This window comes from Cydia fagiglandana, chromosome 11 (assembly GCF_963556715.1).
Source record: "Cydia fagiglandana chromosome 11, ilCydFagi1.1, whole genome shotgun sequence".
NCBI classification, from domain to species: domain Eukaryota; kingdom Metazoa; phylum Arthropoda; class Insecta; order Lepidoptera; family Tortricidae; genus Cydia; species Cydia fagiglandana.
Genome location: NC_085942.1, coordinates 9,655,682 through 9,680,036, shown reverse-complemented (window position 1 = coordinate 9,680,036; position 24,355 = coordinate 9,655,682). Strand labels below are relative to the sequence as shown.

The following is a 24,355-nucleotide window of genomic DNA, read 5'->3' as shown; positions in this document are numbered from 1 at the left end:
TTTGGATTCCAAAATGGCCATCATTTTCGAAATCTGCGTCCCCTAAAACCTACAAAACGACATCCATGACGACTTTTATGACATAGTGCATGGCCGCCATCTTGGAATCCAAAATGGTCATCGTTTTCGAAATCTGCGCCCCCTAATACCTATAAAACGACACCCATGACGACTTTTATGACATAGTGCATGGCCACCATTTTGGAATCCAAAATGGTCATCATTTTCTAAATCTGCGCCCCCCAAAACCTATAAAACGACACCAACGACAAGTTTTGTTGGTCATGGTCATCATTTTCGAAATCTGCTCTTCCTAACACCTATAAATCAACATCTATGACGGCTTATATGACAAAGTGCACGGCAGACATCTTGGAACCCAAAATGGTCATCATTTTCGAATTCTGCACTCCCTAAAACCTATAAAACGACACCCATGACAACTTTTATGACATAGTGCGTGGCCGCCATTTTGGATTCCAAAATGGCCATCATTTTCGAAATCTGCGTCCCCTAAAACCTACAAAACGACATCCATAACGACTTTTATGACATAGTGCATGGCCGCCATCTTGGAATCCAAAATGGTCATCGTTTTCGAAATCTGCGCCCCCTAATACCTATAAAACGACACCCATGATGACTTTTATGACATAGTGCATGGCCACCATTTTGGAATCCAAAATGGTCATCATTTTCTAAATCTGCGCCCCCCAAAACCTATAAAACGACACCCATGACAACTTTTATGACATAGTGAGTGGCCGCCATTTTGGATTCCAAAATGGCCATCATTTTCGAAATCTGCGTCCCCTAAAACCTACAAAACGACATCCATGACGACTTTTATGACATAGTGCATGGCCGCCATCTTGGAATCTAAAATGGTCTTCGTTTTCGAAATCTGCGCCCCCTAATACCTATAAAACGACACCCATGACGACTTTTATGACATAGTGCATGGCCACCATTTTGGAATCCAAAATGGTCATCATTTTCTAAATCTGCGCCCCCCAAAACCTATAAAACGACACCCATGACAACTTTTATGACAGTGCATGGCTGCCATTTTGGATTTCAAAATGGTCATCATTTTCTAAATCGGGGCCCCCTAAAACCTATAAAACGACTTTTATGACATAGTGCATGGCCGCCATTTTGGAATCGAAAATGGTTATCGTTTTCGAAATTTGCGCCCCCCAAAACCTATAAAACGACACTCATGTTAACTTTCATGACATAGTGCATGGCCGCCATTCTGGATTCCAAAATGGTCATCATTTTCGAAAGCGGGGCCCCCTAAAACCTATAAAACGACATCCATGACGACTTTTATAACATAGTGCATGGCCGCCATTTTGGAATCCAAAATGGTCATCGTTTTCGTAATCTGCGCCCCCTAAAACCTATAAAACGACACCCATGACGACTTTTATGACATAGTGCATGGCCACCATTTTGGAATCGAAAATGGTCATCATTTTTTAAATCTGCGCCCCCCAAAACCTATAAAACGACATCCATGACGACTTTTATGACATAGTGCATGGCCGCCATTTTGGATTTCAAAATGGTCATCATTTTCTAAATCGGGGCCCCCTAAAACCCATAAAACGACATCCATGACGACTTTTATGACATAGTGCATGGCCGCCATTTTGGAATCGAAAATGGTTATCGTTTTCGAAATCTGCGCCCCCCAAAACCTATAAAACGACACCCATGACGACTTTTATGACATAGTGCATGGCCGCCATTCTGGATTCCAAAATGGTCATCATTTTCGAAAGCGGGGCCCCCTAAAACCAATAAAACGACATCCATGACGACTTTTATGACATAGTGCATGGCCGCCATCTTGGAATCCAAATTGGTCATCGTTTTCGAAATCTGCGCCCCTTAAAACCTATAAAACGACACCCATGACGACTTTTATGACATAGTGCATGGCCGCCATTTTGGATTTCAAAATGGTCATCATTTTCTAAATCGGGGCCCCGTAAAACCTATAAAACGACATCCATGACGACTTTTATGACATAGTGCATGGCCGCCATCTTGGAATCCAAAATGGTCATCATTTTTGAAATCTGCGCCTCCTAAAACCTATAAAACGACACCCCTGACGACTTTTATGGCATAGTGCATGGCCGCCATTTTGGATTCCAAAATGGTCATCATTTTCAAAATTGGGGCCCCCTAAAACGTATAAAACGACATCCATGACGACTTTTATGACACAGTGCATGGCCGCCATTTTGGATTCCAAAATGGTCATCATTTTCGAAATCGGCACTCCCTAAAACCTATAAATAGACACCCATCTCGACTTTTATGACAAAGTGTTTGGCTACCATCTGCATGCAAGACATTTCTATTATTTTTACGTACAAAAATGGCCCCTTGTCAACTTCCAACCGAGATTTAATCGATAATTTATTCGATTAATGTTCAGATTAATTCAATTTCAATCTATGTTAGGTCGACTAAACTAATCGTGATTAAAATTTGAGGATTAACTTTTTTTATTCCATTAATTAGTCGAATAAACAGTTAATCTATTAAGTCCCATCTCTGACCACGTCATTTTTACACTTTGAGAATATCTGAAAACAAATGAACACAAGGAGCCATTTTGCAAATCCAGTAACTTTGTTATTACTTTTGACAGCGCGTGTCATGTGTCTACACAGAGTCGACACAAAGTCGAAACATTTGCGACTACTTTGTGACTGCAATATTTCTCAGCCTTAAACCATATTTATACATCATAATTAACAAGTTTCGTAATATGTAAAGCGTTATTTCTGTTATTTAAGTATAGTATACGCATCGAAGTACTAAAAATGCATCAAATAATATATTTATGAACACAAGCACTGAGAAGTAAACAATTTCCTTTCCGGCTAAACTAAAACAATGTGGTGGCGCGTTGATTATATTACACTTAGTTTATCAAATCACTCGAGCAGTTTAATTCCCCATAATAATTTAAGTCCTATTGTAATATAAATGCAAACAATATATAATTACGTCTTGTAATCCGTTTTAGAGATGGCGTATTAATGTCACTTATTTTTATTTAACTATTTTTCCATCTGACAGTTTCCATTTGACAGGAACAAAATGAACGAATGAACGAATGATTTTGGCATAAAGTAGTCGCAAACCCGAAACAATGTGTGCACACGGCGACCACACTTTATGTCACTTTGTGTCATGTGTCGACCCTTCCCCATTTCTGGTAACTGTGTCGACACGGCGACGACTCTGCGACTGGAATTGTGACCGAAACAGACGGTGTCGACACAAGATGTGTCTACACCGTGTCGTAACGGCGACTGGAAATGGTTGTATGGGGTGCTCTACTTTTATTTTGGTTAGACGTAGTTTAAGGACATATCTACCCATAGAAGGTAAGTCCACCTAATGTCAAAATAAGACAACACGCAAAACACAAACAAACATCAAAAAAAAAACAACACAGACATCAAAACAAAACAGATATCAAAATAAGTTTTATGGCTGAAATACTAATTGAAATATAAGTTAAACTTACGTGAGCAAGCGTTCCACTCGCACCACGGCTCGAGCATCGAGACATAGCTTTGTACCAAACGCGGCTGGTTGATGGAAGCCAGCCACCAGCCGAATTCGAAGCCTCCACTTACTGCCCAACTGAATAGCTGTGCTAAAGAAATTTATAGACATAGCTGGGCAATAACAATAATACTAATCCCAATAAGACCTAGTTTCCCCTCTGGGTTGGAAGGTCAGATGGCATACGCTTTCGTAAAAATTAGTACCTAGGTCAAATTACGGGATTAATTGTCAAGCGGACCCCAGGCTCCCATGAGCCGTGTCAAAATGCCGGGATAGCGTGAGGAAGAATCAATATTAGAATTAGGTCGTGCAGCGGACTTCAGACTTTCTCAGCGAGTCTCCCAGCAGCAGACAACGATGGAGAAAAAATAATTACATTAACAGGTTAATTTACAATACCTCGAGGATCGTGCTTCGATGACGATACGTTCCTAGCATAGTGTTCGTAAGTCACAGACTAGGAATCCTCCATAGCATAGTAGCGCTACCCCCCTTCTGTCACAAATATAGTAGTTTTACTTCATTTTCGATCAAGTGTCTTTGTGTGATGCCCAAGCGTCTTTGAACGGACCAATCACGGCACGGGACTCGCGCACCTCGTCCCCCGCACCCCTTTTTGGCAGCATCGGTTTCATGAAATAATTGTTCTAAGTTCCGTCTAGAGGATTCCCAGTCTATATCGGAAGTAAATAAAAAAGGATACAGCTGATGCGCCAGATGGTAGGTGAGCAGCGGCAGCGCCTGGTGCCAGTGCGTGCTGGCGCGCGCGTGCGCGAGGTGGCGGCGGGCTTGCGCGCCGCCCGCGCCCGCCGCGTAGCCCGCCGCCGCGCCGCCCGCACCCCCTCCCGCCACCCCCGCCGCCCCGGCGCCGCCCAGCGCGCCCAGCTTCAGCCGGAACAGCTCCAGCGATCCCGCGCCCCTGTCGCACACGGTCACAGATCAGGATCACTTCATTAGTTTCATTACCGAGACGCGATACAACAACTGGTAGTCGTGTAGACCAAGATCAAGATCAAAGAGAATTTGAAATAGAGAAATATTGTCAACGAAAGATGGCAGTAAATGTATTTGACAATATTTCTATATTTCATCTCTTTGCCGAAATTAAACCTGGGTATACCCGATATACTCACACTCGCTGTAAGGTAGCGGCGCGCAGCCACAGCAGCGCGCGGTAGGCCTGCCAGTGCACGGCGCAGTGCCCGGCGCCGGGCACGCCGCCCGCGCCGCGCACCACGCCCAGCGCCACCAGCGCGCCGCGAACCACTCGTAACCTGGTTACAACAGTTACCAATATAATTACGATACTTGTAATATTGCGATAAGTATTTTAAACCAAAGTTTGTTAAATCAGTATTATATATATTTATTTACAATTTCAACATGACATTTCAACTCATAATTAGTTATTTTAGAGCCATCAGTAATTCATCATGCGTATAAAAAACTTAAAATAGTCTAATATATAAAGAAAAAAACACGCGCTAGATAAAATTCATGCGAGCAACGCATCTCATGTACCGCATACAAGTAATATGTTGAAAAGTGTGAATAAAATAATAGTCACCTCATTTCTGCCATCTGACGTATGGATTCTGTTACGATTGAAACGCCAAGGTCGCTGGCAAATAAACTGTCGTATTCACTTTGGTCTTCGTCTTCGCCTAAAAAACAAATCAACAAATTACAAAAATGTTACTTAGTTTAGCAAACCATTAGAGATATCAATTTTTATCTTCGGTACCTCTTACAAATAATTCATAATGGCTATAAATGCATTTTTCACATCTCATGCTCGTAAAGTTCGACTTTAAGTCGTGCATAGATGACATAAAATAGCGTTTTAAGCTCCAGTGCATAAAGTAAAATCATCTATTACGACCCTTATTAACTTATTAAATATATTGTTATTAAAATTCCTTATTAACTTAGTATTAAAGTCCAAAATTTGCCATACAAACTGCCAGTCAAATTACCTCGGATAAAAATTGGATCGCTTTATGCTCTTGTAGTACAATCTACTATACTCCGGTTTTACTTACATTTTGATGTATCTATGTCGGGTACATCTAGCCTCAGCGCGTCGTTTAGCTCCAAGACGGCATTCTGTAAGTCTTTGATGGGTTCCAGGACTGCTTCCAGCTCGTCTATTTGACTCGGTGCTAATGTCTGAAACATAACTACATAAGTCACATTTGCTGCTAATTTGTTATTCGGCACTCATGTTTACATACATGTAGGTACCACTAATGAAAAGTTTGAAACTAATAGTACAGTCATTATAGATTTTGACCCGTGAATAATTAGTTCTTGGATTTTTTTTTCGTAGTTCCCACCGGGGGGGTCACTGGGAGTGTAAATTCAAAAAGTAGGCTGAATCAGGCTCCTGCGTATATTCGAAAAATGGTTTTTTTTTCCAAAATAACGGTTTTTCTTCAATAACTCGGCCATTTTTAATTTTACAGTAAAACCGTAAGGACAAAAATTGTAGGAAATTTGATTCTCTACAAATTAGTCCAGTCATTATATCCAAAAAACCGACCCTTCCCGTGAATAATCAGTTCTTGGATTTTTTTTCGTACGTCCCTCGGGGGAATCACTGGGAGTGTAAATTCAAAAAGTAGACTGAATCAGGATCCTGTGTATATTCGAAAAACGGTTTTTTTGTAATAACTCGGTCATTTTTGATTTTACAGTAAAACCGTGAGGACAAAAATTTTAGTAAATTTGATTCTCTACAAGTTTGTTTCCCTTCATTTATGCCGTAAAGCGTGGAACATAGGAGATAATGATAATATTTTGAATTTGTCGCGTTTTTCAGGTTTAATTTTGGGGGAAAAAAGGTGGGAACCAAAATTGTTCAGAATTTGATTCTCTACAAGTTTAGTCCTCTTCATTTATGTCGTAAAGTTGAAAATAAACGAAATGTTGAAAATCTTTTGAATTTGTCGCTTTTTCAAATTTTATTTCCAAACTATCGATCCTAGAAGAAAAATTGTGAGGATCAAACTTGTAGAGAATCAAATTTTCAAAAATTTTTGTCCTCACGGTTTTACTATAAAATCAAAAATGACCGAGTTATTCAAGAAAAACCGTTTTTCGAATATACACAGGACCCTGATTCAGTCTACTTTTTGAATTTACACTCCCAGTGATTCCCCCGAGGAACGTACGAAAAAAAAATCCAAGAACTGATTATGCACGGGAAGGGACGATTTTTTGGATATAATGACTGGACTTACTTGTAGAGAATCAAATTTCCTACAATTTTTGTCCTTACGGTTTTACTGTAAAATCAAGAATGGCCGAGTTATTGAAGAAAAACCATTTTTTTGGAAAAAAACATTTTTCGAATATACGCAGGTGCCTGATTTAGCCTACTTTTTGAATTTACACTCCCAGTGACCCCCCCGAGGGACCTACGAAAAAAAAATCCAAGAACTAATTATTCACGGGTAGGGTCGGTTTTTTGGATATAATGACTGTACTATAAGAGGAATAAGTAATTCTGTTCTAGGGAACAATTTGACGTCGATTTCACCACCGCACGCTGCTGTGGCTGCGCGCCGCTACCTTACAGCGAGGTCAGCGAGTGTGAGTATACCGGGTGTAACCAGGTGACGAGTGTATTAAATATATTAAAAACGGGTCACTCACGTATTTTAAGTCGAAAAACGCTCGACATGTTTCACTCCGTACCGAGTAGTGTCATCAGGAGCTTGCGTCAGGGAGTGAAACATGTCGAGCGTTTTTCGACTTAAAATACGTGAGTGACCCGTTTTAAATATATTTCATATGTCTGTGTCTCACGGAAGTTTTGTTATTAGGTTACGAGTGGTTCAAACAAAAAACTTCCGCAGAAAAATCACCTAAACTTCGATTGCGACTACAGTGTCGTGTGACAGTTAGACAACATCGTTCACACGCATAGACGACTTTCCCGCATAGACGCCGCCGTGTGAACGATTTTGAAGGTTGTCATACAAATTTTGCTGTCATTACAGTATTCGATAGAAATCCGTATACAGTATACGGGAAAAAACCGTCCAAGTGCGAGTTGGACTCGCGTTTCTAGGGTTCCGTACAAAGTCCGACTCACGCTTGACTGCACATTTGTAATAGGTTTTCCTGTCGTCTATAGATAAAGAACTATTTTGTGTATTTTTTTTTTTAATTTTAGACCCAGTAGTTTCGGAGATAAAGGGGCCCTGGGGGAGGGATAATGGAAATTTTTTGGCTATTTTTAACAGACTTCCAAATCTCAAAGAAGGAGGTTATCAATTCGGTTGTATGTTTTTTTTAACCGACTTCCAAATCCCAAAGGAGGAGGTTATCAATTCGGTTGTATGTTTTTTATTTTTATTTTTTTTATTTTTTTTTATTTTTTGTTTGTTACTCCATATCTCCATCATTACTGGACCGATTTTGAAAATTATTTTTTTGATTGTATGTATATGCATACAGATTGGTCCCGTTTTTGTCAAAATCCAGTTCTGATGATGGGATCCATGAGGAATCGACGGAACTCCTCAAATCTTAAAGGCATACATATGGTGATTGCGCCGCCCGCCGTCGCCGCGCGCTCCCACAGCGCGCCCGTCGCCACCACGTATGAAGCTAGCCTTACCGGCAGGGCGGAGTCTGTGTCGGCGTGGTCGGGCGGCGCGAGCAGCAGGTGCAGCAGGCGCGGCAGCAGGCGGTGCTGCGGCGCGGCGCACGCGAACAGCCGCCGCTCCAGCTCCGCCGCGCCGCCCGCCGTCGCCGCGCGCTCCCACAGCGCGCCCGCCGCCACCACGTATGAAGCTAGCCTTACCGGCAGGGCGGAGTCTGTGTCGGCGTGGTCGGGCGGCGCGAGCAGCAGGTGCAGCAGGCGCGGCAGCAGGCGGTGCTGCGGCGCGGCGCACGCGAACAGCCGCCGCTCCAGCTCCGCCGCGCCGCCCGCCGTCGCCGCGCGCTCCCACAGCGCGCCCGCCGCCACCACGTATGAAGCTAGCCTTACCGGCAGGGCGGAGTCTGTGTCGGCGTGGTCGGGCGGCGCGAGCAGCAGGTGCAGCAGGCGCGGCAGCAGGCGGTGCTGCGGCGCGGCGCACGCGAACAGCCGCCGCTCCAGCTCCGCCGCGCCGCCCGCCGTCGCCGCGCGCTCCCACAGCGCGCCCGCCGCCACCACGTATGAAGCTAGCCTTACCGGCAGGGCGGAGTCTGTGTCGGCGTGGTCGGGCGGCGCGAGCAGCAGGTGCAGCAGGCGCGGCAGCAGGCGGTGCTGCGGCGCGGCGCACGCGAACAGCCGCCGCTCCAGCTCCGCCGCGCCGCCCGCCGTCGCCGCGCGCTCCCACAGCGCGCCCGCCGCCACCACGTATGAAGCTAGCCTTACCGGCAGGGCGGAGTCTGTGTCGGCGTGGTCGGGCGGCGCGAGCAGCAGGTGCAGCAGGCGCGGCAGCAGGCGGTGCTGCGGCGCGGCGCACGCGAACAGCCGCCGCTCCAGCTCCGCCGCGCCGCCCGCCGTCGCCGCGCGCTCCCACAGCGCGCCCGCCGCCACCACGTATGAAGCTAGCCTTACCGGCAGGGCGGAGTCTGTGTCGGCGTGGTCGGGCGGCGCGAGCAGCAGGTGCAGCAGGCGCGGCAGCAGGCGGTGCTGCGGCGCGGCGCACGCGAACAGCCGCCGCTCCAGCTCCGCCGCGCCGCCCGCCGTCGCCGCGCGCTCCCACAGCGCGCCCGCCGCCACCACGTATGAAGCTAGCCTTACCGGCAGGGCGGAGTCTGTGTCGGCGTGGTCGGGCGGCGCGAGCAGCAGGTGCAGCAGGCGCGGCAGCAGGCGGTGCTGCGGCGCGGCGCACGCGAACAGCCGCCGCTCCAGCTCCGCCGCGCCGCCCGCCGTCGCCGCGCGCTCCCACAGCGCGCCCGCCGCCACCACGTATGAAGCTAGCCTTACCGGCAGGGCGGAGTCTGTGTCGGCGTGGTCGGGCGGCGCGAGCAGCAGGTGCAGCAGGCGCGGCAGCAGGCGGTGCTGCGGCGCGGCGCACGCGAACAGCCGCCGCTCCAGCTCCGCCGCGCCGCCCGCCGTCGCCGCGCGCTCCCACAGCGCGCCCGCCGCCACCACGCGCACCGCGTCCGTCGACAGCTCACCGGCACCACCCATTCCTAAACAACACCACTGCTAAATTAATAAACCTGCTTTTTATTGTTTTATAAGTTAAGTTTAGGCGTATATTTTATAGGTTCCAGAAGAAAGCTGCGTCTCGGGTTAATGCAATTCGGAACCATATAGACATCGAGAGCCGATGGTCGTATGTATCTATATGTCACATATCTTTATATGTGACATCTGGCGACAACATAATACGCTCGAGCGGCTCCAGTTCGCGCACGAGAGAGATGCCCGCACACCCGACTACGCCGCACCACCATCCGTTGTCCACGTCACAGCTCTGCATTTGTATCAACTATTATCACTGACCTGAGTCTAGCGCGGCGACATCTGGCGACAACATCATACGCTCGAGCGGCTCCAGTTCGCGCACGAGAGAGATGCCCGCACGCCCGACTACGCCGCACCACCATCCGTTGTCCACGTCACAGCTCTACATGTGTAACAACTATTATCACTGACCTGAGTCTAGCGCGGCGACATCTGGCGACAACATCATACGCTCGAGCGGTTCCAGTTCGCGCACGAGAGAGATGCCCGCACGCCCGACTACGCCGCACCACCATCCGTTGTCCACGTCACAGCTCTACATGTGTATCAAATCAACTATCGTCACTGACCCGAATCTAGCGCGGCGACATCTGGCGACAACATCATACGCTCGAGCGGCTCCAGTTCGCGCACGAGAGAGATGCCCGCACGCCCGACTACGCCGCACCACCACCCGTTGTCCACGTCACAGCTCTACATGTGTATCGTCACTGACCCGAGTCTAGCGCGGCGACATCTGGCGACAACATCATACGCTCGAGCGGCTCCAGTTCGCGCACGAGAGAGATGCCCGCACGCCCGACTACGCCGCACCACCATCCGTTGTCCACGTCACAGCTCTGCATTAAGAGAATACATTTATCTCTCCCTTATACAACGGAAATAGTTATTTGTTTTACAAGGGGGCAAAGTTGTTGTTTAACCGCTCGTGCTAATATTGATATCTGAGCAAGCGAAAGATTCCAAAATTGAACCACGAGCGTAGCGAGTGGTTAGAATAATGGAATCTTGAGCGTTGCGAGGGTTTCAAAGCACGAGGGTTAAACTAAATTTGCCCCCGAGTGAAACACAAAATTTTTCACCACACCAACCCAAAGAAAATATTAACTGTAAGATATCAAACAAAAATAAACCAAATCAAATCCAAATGAATGTCATTAAATATTTATCATTCAACTTCATCATTTAAAAGTCAATTCAACCAGCAAACATAAGAAAACAACTCAACATTTGCATTTGATTACTTTGCCTCACATGTGAATAAAATGCAACTTTGCCATCGGTTTTTGAAGTGCAAAGGAAGCCTTTCCGAGCTGGTGTGGTGAAAATATTATTTTAATACAGAACCAAATTGAAAAAAATCCTTTACATATAAAATGAATCTGTATATTCCTTATAGCAGCGATTCTCAAACTTTTTTGGTGACGGAACCCTTTCGGCAAGCGAAATATTTGACGGAACCCCAAATTAAAAATTTTCGTTCATCACTGTGGACCAGATATACCTATAGAAGAGCTGGTTATTTTCTTATTATTACAAGTATATTTTCGCGGAACCCCAACAGAGGCTTTGCGGAACCCTAGGGTTCCGCGGAACACACTTTGAGAATGGCTGCCTTATAGGAATAGTGAATTAATCGACTATTTCCCGTGAGCTGTTAAGTACTAGAGAATGTAACGAGTGGTGTGGTTATTATGGGTCGTGAAAAAGAGCGACTAAATTAATAAATAGAGACATTGTGCTTACCGATTTCGCAACCATTAATCCCAAAGGCTTTTGTAGACCCTCCATGTACTGCATGCACCAGCTATACAAATCCGACCAGCATCTGAACAAGAAAATTTTCTAATTACAAGAAGAACGGGACCGATGGAGACAACTAGTTGACGGAATCAAACGGAGTCACGGTCCTCAGCAATGAGGGACCGATTGAAGAGAGAGAGACAAGAATTATCATAACTAATAAAGTCTACTTCTGCGTAGTTCACTGCAGATCCAATCCGCTCGGATGGAAAGCCAGCTTACTCGTTCACTACATACGAGCGTCGCTAAATCTATGCGTAATAACAAAGAGAATAGAGTGTATAGAGGCGGATTGTTAAAGTAAATTATGTAGCCTCTATAAATTTACTGCCATCTTTCGACAGAAGATTTTAAAACTGTTAGAACGCCATTTGAGGTTATCCTTTCACCGATATGTGTTAACTTGTTAAATATTAATATTAACGCCATCTACTCGACTATAGGCCAAAGGTATAGTGCAATCTTTTCGAGCGATGGCGCCATAACCTTCAGCTTGCTCTCGAGTAGATGGCGTTAATATTAATATTTAACAAGTTAACACATATCAGTGAAAGAATGATCAAAGTCAAATGGCGTTCGAACAGTTTTAATCTTCTGTCGAAAGATGGCAGTAATTTTACTGTAGAGCTACATAATTTACCACCACAGTAACTCTCTATTTCAAAATCTCTTTGCTAATAATAATAAGCTATAGAGCGTGGTAGTTACTTTTTTTTTAAATCTACGGATTTAAAAGGCCTCTACATTACATGAGTTTCAATAAGTGTTACTAGATATCAAAACCCGGCCCGGACCCGGTGGACCCGGTTATGTCCTTAAACTACGTACAAGGCCGCAGCGTCCCTCAAATTCGGTGCACTCGACTGCGATCGCCAACCAGCCTGCCAAGCATGGCGATTATGGCATTCACCCCCCAACAAGGGGGAGGCCTATGTTCAGCAGTGGACGTCTTATGGCTGAGATGATGATGAGATATCAAAAAAATGGTACACGAATTTCGCTGGTTTAGACAGGGGTTCCGCCAATATCGTCTGAAAAACGCCAACATCAGTTACTGTATAGCCTTCATGGTAGTTACTTGTGCATCAAATGCGAGTGGTCGGGCGAGGCGGCGCGGGCGGTGAGGTGCCGCAGGCGCGCCTGCACCGCGCTCATGGCGGACTCGCTCAGGTCACCCTCGCTCGCTGACTCGCTGCTGCCCCACGTCCGCCGGTAGATCTACGGGAAACGAAAATAGATTATGATCAAGGCAATTTCACATGAACAAATCGGCCAAGAGCATGTCGGGCCATTGTCAGTGTAGGGTTTCGTAGTTACCATTCTGTCAAAATAGGCCAAACGGGGACTATTAGTAAGTATCATAAATCATAATGGCTTTGCAGCACTTAGTCTTTTTACTAAGAAGAGAAGATTTTTTGCAATGACTCAAAAACGACTAGACCGATCATGTTTGCTATAGTTTTCATTGAAAGTATATATTAAGCTTTTGTTTCATGATTTTTTTTCATATTTTTTGGACCCGTGGTTCAAAATATTAGGACAAAGCAAAAAAATTAAAAAAAAAAAACTTGCAAACTTGCAGCTTTCTAGCACTAACGATCATGGAGCAAAGCCTCGGACATACAGACAGATAGACATTGCGAAACTATAATATAAGGGTGTCCAGGTGACTAATAAACCCTAAAAGTGACCGAAGAAATAACGATTTCTATGAGGATCAGCAGCTGGACGTAGCGTTTACCGCGGTGGTGTATTCTCTTAATGCAAGCCGCTTACAAGTCGACGATCTGAATCGATCTGCGTGTGTGATGTAACTGGTACTCACGGCCAGAGCCTTTCTGACGACCTGCGGTGGGAAGAGGCCCGGCGTGAGGAGCCGCTCGCGGTACTGCTGGTGCGAGGACAGCGCGGGCAGCGGCGGCGGCGCCTCCCGCGGCGCCACCATGCGCCACGACACCTCCGCGCTCAGGGTGCTACCTGTGCCAATAACAACAACAATAGGGTATTTTCCTACTAGTCAAATCAGTTACTTTTTTAGAACTGTCAAAACGATTTGCTACTATGGAATTTATATGAAACGTCACGGTTCACGGTCGACTCGCCTACTTTTTATATTTCTATCCGATTTATTAAATACAACTTGTGTTTAAAAATAACTCCTTTCTGTGTTTTTCTAATAATAATTATCTGGTGCTTTATTTCATGCATGGTGTAAAATCATTTATTTTTCATCTCTCCTGTTCGGAAAGTTCACCTTTCATAGGCTGATAACCGGGTGGAAAATTTAATTTCCCACCCTATAAAATATAATTTATTCAATAGCAAAACTTGCACTTCCTCCCATTGAAAGTGCACCTCACCAACATCAGGGGGTTGCACTCAAATATCGATCCGGTCCACCACCATCTTGAAACCGAAAAACCGCACCTATTCTTTTTGACGGAGACGCAAATCAAAACCCCAGCGGACGCGTCGTACCTCAACTACCCAGGCTACTCACTGGAACATAAGTTCAGAGCACGTGCTGGGGTCTGTGTGTACGTCCGCGATGACATTTGCTGCAAGCGTCTCCGTTGCTTTGAGGCTGCCGGGTTTTCCACTTTGTGGATTATGGTTGACTCGGGCTCAGAGAAAACTCTGTATGCCTGTGTCTACCGATCGCACAGCGGAAACCAGGAGACAACTAGGCTCTTTGACCACCTTACTGAGATGGCAGATAAAGCCCAACAGCGGTACCCTGCGGCTCAACTCGTATTCCTTGGGGACTTTAACGCCCACCACGAGGAGTGGCTGTTCCCGTTCAAGAATACTTGCCACGCTGGGAGGGAAGCGCGCAAATTTGCTGTATCCCTAAACCTTACCCAGCTGGTAAATGTTGCGACGCGGATACCGGATGTTACTGACCATACACCCAATTGCCTTGACCTTCTGCTGACAACTGATCCAGACAGGCACTCGGTTTCGGTCTCAGCTCCGCTAGGATCGTCCGATCACTGTCTAGTGAAATCCGTGTCGATCCACTCTCCTCCTGATCTCTGCCCTAGGGGCACGAGGAGAGTATGGCGATACGAGTCAGCGGACTGGGATGAGATGCGGCATTTCTTTGCGTCTTTCCCCTGGCGGCAGGTCTGTTTTTCTTCGGGTGACCCCTCGTGTTCTGCTGAGGCTGTTGCGGATGTGATTCGGCAGGGAATGGAATATTTCATTCCGTTCTCCGACCTATCGCTCGATCACAAGACCCGAGCATGGTACAATTCGGACTGTGCTCGAGCCGAGGCCCTTAAGCAGTCTGCATACCAGGCTTGGGTATTAGCCCGCGATACCAAAGCTGGAGCACAGAGGGTTCGCGCGAGGAAAAAAGCCTTTAACTCAGCTGCCAAGTCCTGCAAACGGGTGCTTCGAAAGGCTCGATTCGACCACGTCAGTCGAATAGGGGCCAAACTCGCCTCCTACCCTCCTGGTAGCAAGCGGTTCTGGTCCCTGTCGAAAGCGGTCGAATCCAACTTCTGCCGACCCACATTGCCACCTCTGCAGAAACCTGATGGGACACTGGCCCACTCCGCGACAGAGAAAGCAAACTTGTTTGCTTCTCTGTTTGCGAGCAATTCACGTCTAGACGCAGGCTCAAAACTTCCACCTACGCTACCTCAATGCAGTTCCTCTATGCAGAGAATTGCTATTCATCAAAAAGAGGTACGCCGAGCTCTGCAGAATCTTGACGTGAATAAGGCCAGTGGACCAGACGGTATACCTGCACGTGTACTAAAGCAGTGTGCGCCTGAGTTGTCTTCTGTACTGACACGCCTGTACCGCCTCTCTCTCCAAACAAGAACGGTGCCGAAATCCTGGAAGCTTGCAAACGTGCAGCCAGTACCCAAGAAGGGTAGTCGTGCTGATCCCTGCAATTACCGACCAATCGCCATTACCTCCATGCTCTGTAAAGTCATGGAAAGGGTACTTAACGGCAAGCTGCTGGCATACCTCGACGCAAATGATCTGCTCAGTGACCGTCAATATGGCTTTCGCCGAGGTCGGTCTACTGGGGATCTTTTAGCGTATGTCACGCACTGCTGCGGCGAGGCCATCGAGAGGAACGGTGAAGCGCTTGCTGTTTCACTGGACATCTCGAAGGCCTTTGACAGGGTTTGGCACGCAAGTCTCCTTAGCAAGCTTCCTGCATACGGCATCCCTGCTGACTTTTGTAGCTGGCTATCTGATTTCTTGAGTGAACGGTCGATCAGAGTAGTTATTGATGGCTGCTCTTCAGACCTCATGGCCATTGACGCCGGTGTTCCTCAGGGGTCTGTTCTCTCCGCAACCCTTTTCCTGCTCCACATTAACGACATGCTGCAACCCAGCATTGTAGGTTATGCAGATGACAGTACGGTTGTTGAGAGATATTTGGCTAGTGCAGGGGACAGCAGGGAGGATATACGTTCACAGAGAGAGGCCATGGTTGAGCGAATGAACTTGACCCTTAGTCTCGTTTCCCAGTGGGGTGATGACAATCTGGGCCCAGTTTTATAAAGTTACGAGTTACAGGTTACAAGAGTACAGGCTACAGGCACCTGTAATGCACTGTGAACGGCTACAGGTGTTTTATAAATACACATAGATAATTACAGTTGTAAAGAACCACGGTCAATCTCGATTACATGTGAAATCTACAGGTGTGAAGGACATCACTATTTTAAAAAAAACGTGTGTCATAGATACTCGGTTCTCTACTAAATTATGTGTTTTTGTTTGCTGTAAAATATTAATTACTGGAAAAATGGCCAGAAATGAAGGAAAAATCGAGTGGTTGAGAGCGGCGTTCCATGCCAAGGATATACTTTTTGGGCCGTTTTCAGATTCAGATTAAGTTAGATTTAATGAAATATTTACGTAATAAGTAAATAACATGTAAATAAGTACTCTTTCACATTCTTACATTAAAATGTATCGTTTCGGTAGCGACTCAAAGATAAATACGGTGTGTATCGAAAATTATGAATAGTACACTTTACCATAATGTGAATGCACTATACTTAAATAAAGAGACGAATGCTAATAAATCAACGACAAATATCGGCAATAATCCCTTTCCATTTCCTAGTAGATAAAATAAAACGAATCGTCAATAAAATCAATATCAAACATATTGTCACTTTATTTCCTATTTACTATATATTTCAGATACATTAACAAAAACTAATAAGGTCAGTGCATGGAAAAGTATGCATGCCCTGGCACAATCGTTGGCGTTGGTGCTTAACAATAAAGAGTAAAGTTTAAAATCTCTCAGAAAACGAGTCAACAAGTAACTGCTGTTGTGCTGTTACAGGACTCAAGACGTATGTAAGTTTTTGTTACAAGTGTACCAATCTACACTTGTAATTTACAATATTTTTATAAAACGCTTGTTCGATTATGAGTTTAAAACTATAAAACTCCCGTATTTTCGTCTATGGTTGAGCTACAGGCACTTGTACCTGTAACCTGTAAAATTATAACACAGTACTTTTATAAAACGCAAATTGTAAAAAACGGAGCAAGTGTTGCCAGTAAACGCCTGTAAACTTGTAACTTGTAACTTTATAAAACTGGGCCCTGGTCACGTTCAATGCCTCCAAAACGCAGACGTGTTTATTTTCCGCAAAACGGAGTCCATTCGACCTGACTCCTTCTTTCCGGGGTGCATCTGTACCTATTGCCGACAGCCTGGAACTCCTCGGCATGGAGCTGAGTTCAGTCCTCAGCTTCGGCAGCTTCATTGAGTCTAAAGCACAAACTGCGGCCAGAAAGCTGGGCGTCCTAAATAAGGTGAAGCGATACTTCACACCTGGACAGCTTCTAACACTTTACAAAGCTCAAGTCCGGTCGTGTATGGAGTATTGCAGCCACCTGTGGGATGGCTCAGCTAAATACCAACTCGCCGCTTTGGACTCAGTGGAGCGCAGAGCCAGGAGGATGATTGGCGACAAGAAGCTAACGGCTAAGCTTCAGTCTTTGGCCCATCGGCGGAAAGTCGCCAGCCTGTCGGTATTCTACAGGTTGCACTTCGGGGAGTGTGCCCAAGAGCTACACGAGCTTATTCCACCGTCCCCATTCTACCATCGGACTTTTAGACGCACGGCCGGTTTCCATCCTTACTTGGTAGATATTCCACCAATTCGCACGAAGCGCTTTGCTTCTACTTTCCTTATGCGCACTGCCAAGGAATGGAATTCCTTGCCGGCGTCTATATTTCCGTGTTCTTATAACCCGGCAACCTTCAAATCAAGAGTGAACAGGCACCTTCTGGGCGAGCTCGCTCCATCGTAGGCCACGTCTACGCCTCGGCTAGTCTGTGGCCATGAGTAAGCCCATTCATAATAAAAAAAAAAAAAAAAACTATTATTAAAATTAAGTATAAACTAAATAAATTAAAACTAAAACTAATAAAATAAATAAATAAAACTTACCCACCTACCTTAGGTCCCCCAGATCTGTCCCCTGCGGAAGGGTACCCATAAGGCTGGCTACATTCCCACGCTGAATAGCTATGCCTATTCTTTGGCCTAGGAATGAGCCAGCCCTAGGGTCACCCGTGGTTTCCAATAGTCTTTTTTTTTAGGCCCTTAAAAAGATTGTGAGCGTCACGACACCACGGCCCCAGGGTCTCTACCGCGAACGCCGCAAATATGTGGTTGTTTGTAAGGGCCAGTTGCACCAACCACATTTGACAGACTGATCAACGTCAGCCGGCGCGCCCCAGCGTTTTACTATGAAACATTCCATACATAAAAATTTTACGAACTCTTTAACGATACGAAAAGTTTGGTGCAACCGACCCTAAGACCAGCATATTTGCGGCGTTTTAGGGTTTCAGCCGCTGCTGCCGCGCCGCCAGCTCTCTGAGACGTGGCGACTAGATGAGACGGCGCTAGGGTGTCTACACATGTGGCATCCCAGATGAGCGGCCCTATTGAAATCGAAATAAAAATCGAAAACCATAGACAATCCGATCTTAAATTGGGATGTATCTTCCTTAATGTATACGCGCCTTAAAAAAAGTGAAACTGAATGAATGAATGAAAGTAATGTAATGATAATATTACCAATAATCAACATACATTTCTTGTGTTTGACTTTCCTCATAGTCGAAATGAAAAGTAGAGTGTTTAACTCAGGGCTGCCAGATCGTATAATAGGCTACGAAATTCGTATAATGAAATTATTTTCGTATACATGTCGTATAGTTGGTTAATCGGTATACTTGGATACGAAAAAAACACCGATGTTAAACGACTGTCAATGCTTCAAAAAACAGTGTGCCAATACTGTTATACGATTTAATGGAACGGCAATTACAAAAATACACGTCGACGCGGGCTAAACCGCGAAAATCCAAGTGCCCAAATAGCGGGCATCTTTCTTTGTCACTCTTATTACGCTGTCATTGGAGTAAAAGAGAAAGATCCCCGCAATTTGGGGGCTTACCGCAAAAACCGAAATTGACCAGTTATTAAAAAATCGATTTAAAATAATAGTTTTTTTGTACTCGTATAATGCAATCGAATTTCGTATAATTGCGGGCACAGGATCGCATAATCAAGATTTATGTACTGGCAGCCCTGGTTTAACTCGGGTAAAAGTAACCATCTCACCCTCGAACTATTGGCGCTCTCTTTTGGCAGACATTGGAAGAAAGTACATTATCATCTGTAGATAGTGTAGGTGTGCACACTTACAAAGCCTTGACAAGCAAGTGGCATTTTCAATCCATTTGTTCAAAAAATATAATAAGATCCGGATTGCAAATCCCTACATAAAATAATCTGTGACAAAATCCTAATGTTCCATACTTATGAAATACTTAAAACTATTGAAACGGATTATATCGCGTATATTGAATTCATACTATATCCCGACGTATAGTATGAATTCAATACGGGTTCAATATACGCGATAACCGTAAAAACCGTTTCAATAGTTTTATTTCATGAGTAACTATCGCCGTAACCGAAAACAATATTATGTTCCTTACTTGTTATGATAGTTTCTCCATCAGGTTGACTCCAAAGGGCCCAAATGACATCACTGCCATCTCCGCAGCCTATTGTATAATCCAGAAGATCCAACTGGAACACAGGATAATATTTCTAATGATAAACTATGGAGATAGTTCTGCCCCGCTAAAAGGATCCATCTCACCAGAAAACTTATAATTGTCAACAAGAAAATTTACAAGGCATGAAAGGATTTTTTAAAGAATTTTAAAGATACAGCAAATATGCTAAGCGCTGCTGTGATCCCAAATGATATCGAAAAACCATTTAATGATATAACATGTCGCAACTTCGAAATATGTTTGCCCGATGTTTCATTTGCCGATCTTTCATTTATCTTGACGCGTTTTTTTCAAAGACCGTTATTTTCCAAACTTTTGAATAAGCTAGGCATCCTGTAGAAGCCATTGGGTTAGGTTAGATTGGTGACCCCTCTAAAAATTCAACGTTTTTTAGAAAAAAACGCGCTCAGTCAAATGAAGATTTCGGGATTTTAATAATCGGCTTTAAAGATTGATGAGATGAGATAGGTCCCTAATCCTATTACCATAAGGTAGATATTAGCATCTCACCTGCGGTCCAAAAATGCGACAAACGTGTGAGAACTTGACGGCGCCCGCGCCGGCGTCTAGCATCTTCATGACGACGAATTCGCATTCGTTGGGGAACGAGAGATAAGCCACCAGTGTCACGTCTCCGTTTGGCCCGGTTGTCTTTTGTAGCATGTGGCCGTGTGCTGAAAATTAAAGATAGTAAAATTTTGTTCTTGCATACTGCATAAAAACATTTATTTTCGGCACAAGGTGGATATTTGAAATAGTTATTTATGTAGTTTATGTTTTATTAATGATACCACTAGTTTGTGAGTATTTTTTTACCAAGTATCTATGAGTGACCAGTTTCACATTGAATTCAGAATATTTGGATATTGTATAGCATGTCCGATTTTGAAGATCAATGTCGCCATAGATTTACTGTGGCGCACTTGATTTTAGAAAAGCGAACAGATTATATATTGTACATATGTTTACTACTATAGTAATAGTAGCACGTCGTAGGCAACAGTTGGCCAGCCTGAGCTAATTTGGCTTATTTATGTCAATGCTACATCTATTCTACTATTTCTACTAGACTACATGTGAGTGTACTCACGGGGCGGTTTGGGCCGCACGACGGTCTGCGAGAGCGGCGGGGTGACGACGCAAGGCGCGCCGCCGTCGTTGACGGCCCACGCGCGGAGGCACGCGTCGCCGCATATCGCTATGGCCAGCCCGTGGGTGAGCACTACGCCGTATGTTTCTATGCTGTCTACATTTTTTCCTCTGGAAATTAAACGAAAGTTAAAATCTTGGTGTTTAAATTAAACACTAAATTAACATTAGAAGACATAAACAAAAAAATATATTCAAAAAGTATCCTGTTCTATAACCATTTCTGTTTTTGTAATAGTATGAGCTCTGGTGATAATAGCTTACCTAAGTGCTCCAGTAATGCCGGACAAAAATCTTGGAACTGTAGACTCTCTCTTCAGTAATGTAGTAACAGCGGAACCAGCCACAGGCAGCTTGACCAGTAACAAGCCGCCCTCCCCGCCATAGCCAAATGCGAGAGCAAATACCGCTTCACCATTATCAAGGAGGAGGGATGCGCAAGTGTGTGCCACTCCAGTCGCTGTGAGCATAAATTAATAAGAAGATCTCATAATATTGTATTTGGTTACCGCAATAGTTACTCATGAAATAAAACTATTGAAACGGGTTATATCGCGTATATTACTACATCCCGACATTTCGAACCCTTTACAACGTTCATGGTGGTTTGGGATGTGGCAATATACGCGATATAATCCGTTTCAACAGTTTTATATCAAGAAGAACTCATGGCAAAGACAAACAGTAAAGAATACTGATGTTATGCAGATACATACAGCTGTGAGCTGTTTACCACATAAATATAAAAAGATGCTGAAAACATTTACAAAAAAAAGATCAATCTTTATTATCTTACATTAGAACACATTTTTGCAGAATAATTTAAAGATTGACATAAAAGCATATGGTATTCTACAGATTTATATTACTTAATATTAATAAATGTCTTACCCGCTAGTGGCCCACCATACAAGAAATATTGGCAATTCGAATTTCAATCCACAAATAAATATTTGTTTTGTTTTAAAATCAAATAGAATGGAGCAAATGCCTATTAGATGTTTAACCTCATTTTATGATTAGCATTAATTTATCTATATCATATTATGAGGAAGTCATTGGACGGCTGGAAAGGCGGTATCGTAGTGGGTGGACACAGGGTCAGCAATCTGAGATACGCAGACGATACGACGATAGTGGCATCGAGCGAAGAGGAGATGGCAACTCTTCTGAAGAAAATTGAGGTTGAGAGTAGTAGGCTTGGTCTTAAGATTAACCATTCCAAAACGAAAGTAATGGTGGTAGACCGAGCCAATCTACTTCCCATTACCGATGCACTCAGTAATATGAAAAAGTGAGTGAGTTTGTGTATCTCGGGTCGCTGATAACCTGTGACGGTGGCTGCACTGGTGAAATACGCCGCAGATCTGGCATGGCAAAAAGTGCAATGGCGAACCTCGGCAAGATATGGAGGAACAGAAGTATTCGTCGTTCAACCAAGGTGCGCTTGACCCGATCTCTGGTATTCTCGATCTTCGTTTACGGTGCCGAGACATGGAGCTTGAAAAGTCGCGACAGGGCAAAAATTGACGATTTTGAAATGTGGTGTTGGCGAAGGCTCCTACGCATACCCTGGACGGCTATGAGAACCAACAAGTCTATCCTAGAGGAGCTGAAGATCACCACGCGGCTCTCTACAAAATGTCAAGAACGCGCACTCAGCTTCTTTGGTCATATCATGCGGTCTAAAAAGCACGACCTAGAAAGACAAATTATCTTGGGCCAAATAGAGGGCAAGCGAGCGCGAGGAAAAGCACCCACGAGATGGTCGGATGTTGTGAAGAGTGGTTGGCGGCAACATGCAGTGCGTGACCCATATGGCTTATGATCGCACACTGTGGAGACGTAGCATACATGGTCGCGATCCTCAGCAATGAGGGACCGAGGAAGAAGAAAGAAGAAGATTAATTTATCTAAGAAAAGAAACTTACTTGGATTTGAATACTGATTAAGAATGTGATAATTATTAGGATTATTGATGGCGCCCGTGTCATGGAATATTGAAGGTGTAGAGCTGCTCATAGAACCAAAGGTGGACTGGAACAAAAACAATTAGTAGACTATTTTATGACCAACTATTAACATGGCAAAATATGTTAATGAATTTTCCAAATATAGGAACAAAACTGCTTATGTCTATAAAATACAATAAGTTTAGTTACTTTGTTAAAATTTAATAAAATAGAGTAATTACAATTTGTAAAAAGAAAACTTATGATTAGAAGTAAATATGAACAAATAAAATTCAAATCTTCCAGGTACCTTTTTATCAATACTCTCAGGATGTGGAAATATAAGTCTATGGACTGATGATACGGTAGCAGCTAAGATAACAATGTCCTGGGATGCTGTCCTTTCATAAACAGACATCCCGCTGAGGGGCGGGGTTCCAGGAGCCACTTTGCATCGTAGGTTACTGCTAGTTAGGTTCACATCTAGCGAGGCTTCTGATAGTTCAATAGCGTCTGATGTAGTTTGCCTAAAAAATAAGTTATATTTTTTACTTATTACATTTAAAATAATGTAAACTTTGTCAGATATTGTTTAACTACATACCAGTATATAAAACGATTTCTAGTGTTAGCCTTCTTTGAATCCTTATACCAATATCCTCCAGCCCTCTGAGGCAGCTTAATGTCTTGTAATGTGCTGTGTGTACCGCCTAAAAAACAAAGTATTATTACGGATAAACTGAAATGTAGCAAATCGAGAAACCTAAACTTTACAAAAGCATCCCAACGGTAATAAGAAACAGTATAGTGACAGTAAAATGAAGTAATACAAGTAAACAAACAAATTACTTGCCTGTGTTTAGAATAACTTCCTTCCATTTCTCAGGTACGTTGCTAGTCGGGGTAATTTCTTTGAAAGTTATCGGCACCGCATCAACAAACTCCATTTTTCAAGAAACCACAGAAACTCGTAAAGTAATTTTAGAACTTAATTTATTTTAAACGATATAGGAGAGAAAAGATTTAGGTTATGAAACTGCAACGGCGGGTACACAACTGACTGAACTGACAGTTTATTTTATTTATTTCCTTATGAAAACGGCGTTTTAAGCATGAGCTTAAACATGCTTCATATCTTTTTTTTTAAATAGATAGACAAGAAAACGTGCGACGTTCGCAATCCGTTTCCGCCAGTTACAAAAAGAGGCAGATTCGAAAATTATAGGCGCGAAGAGATAACACCAACGAATAAAGATTACGATTATCGATCACATACTCACATACACGTAAATATAATTTCAACTTTCCGACAGATTTTTTTAACCTTCGGCCAAGCGGCCAAGATGTTTGAAGATATTTGAATACGCTTCCATCGTCAAGGAGCTATTAGAGTGCTTGTTCAGAAATTTTTAAACACCTCGGCCGATCCGATATACCTATCTGATGGCGACTCTACACCAACTCTACACTCTTCAGTGTCTACACCTACGACGCTGCAACTGTCGCTGTTACTCCAAGGCCATAATAATAAGGCGCTAATTCTGCCTGTAAGTTGCG

The 24,355-nt window shown here is 44.2% G+C and overlaps 1 protein-coding gene across 1 annotated transcript in view; it reads right to left on the bottom strand.

Moving 5' to 3' along the window:
* The window catches only part of LOC134668994 (nuclear pore complex protein Nup160 homolog), a 38,443-nt gene extending 14,593 nt beyond the window's left edge, over positions 1–23,850 (bottom strand). The window contains exons 1-18 of the mRNA XM_063526510.1: positions 23,652–23,850; positions 23,403–23,508; positions 23,109–23,325; positions 22,778–22,883; positions 21,111–21,306; positions 20,788–20,957; positions 20,208–20,371; positions 19,614–19,707; positions 13,428–13,579; positions 12,681–12,820; positions 11,546–11,627; positions 10,515–10,638; positions 9,533–9,741; positions 5,646–5,772; positions 5,171–5,267; positions 4,737–4,877; positions 4,307–4,522; positions 3,560–3,678 (exon numbers count right to left, since the gene is read on the bottom strand). Of these exons, the coding sequence (XP_063382580.1) occupies positions 3,560–3,678; positions 4,307–4,522; positions 4,737–4,877; positions 5,171–5,267; positions 5,646–5,772; positions 9,533–9,741; positions 10,515–10,638; positions 11,546–11,627; positions 12,681–12,820; positions 13,428–13,579; positions 19,614–19,707; positions 20,208–20,371; positions 20,788–20,957; positions 21,111–21,306; positions 22,778–22,883; positions 23,109–23,325; positions 23,403–23,508; positions 23,652–23,745 (2,554 nt within the window). The 5' untranslated portion in view covers positions 23,746–23,850. The remainder of the gene's footprint in view (positions 1–3,559; positions 3,679–4,306; positions 4,523–4,736; positions 4,878–5,170; positions 5,268–5,645; positions 5,773–9,532; positions 9,742–10,514; positions 10,639–11,545; positions 11,628–12,680; positions 12,821–13,427; positions 13,580–19,613; positions 19,708–20,207; positions 20,372–20,787; positions 20,958–21,110; positions 21,307–22,777; positions 22,884–23,108; positions 23,326–23,402; positions 23,509–23,651) is intronic.
* Positions 23,851–24,355: the final 505 nt, after the last annotated feature.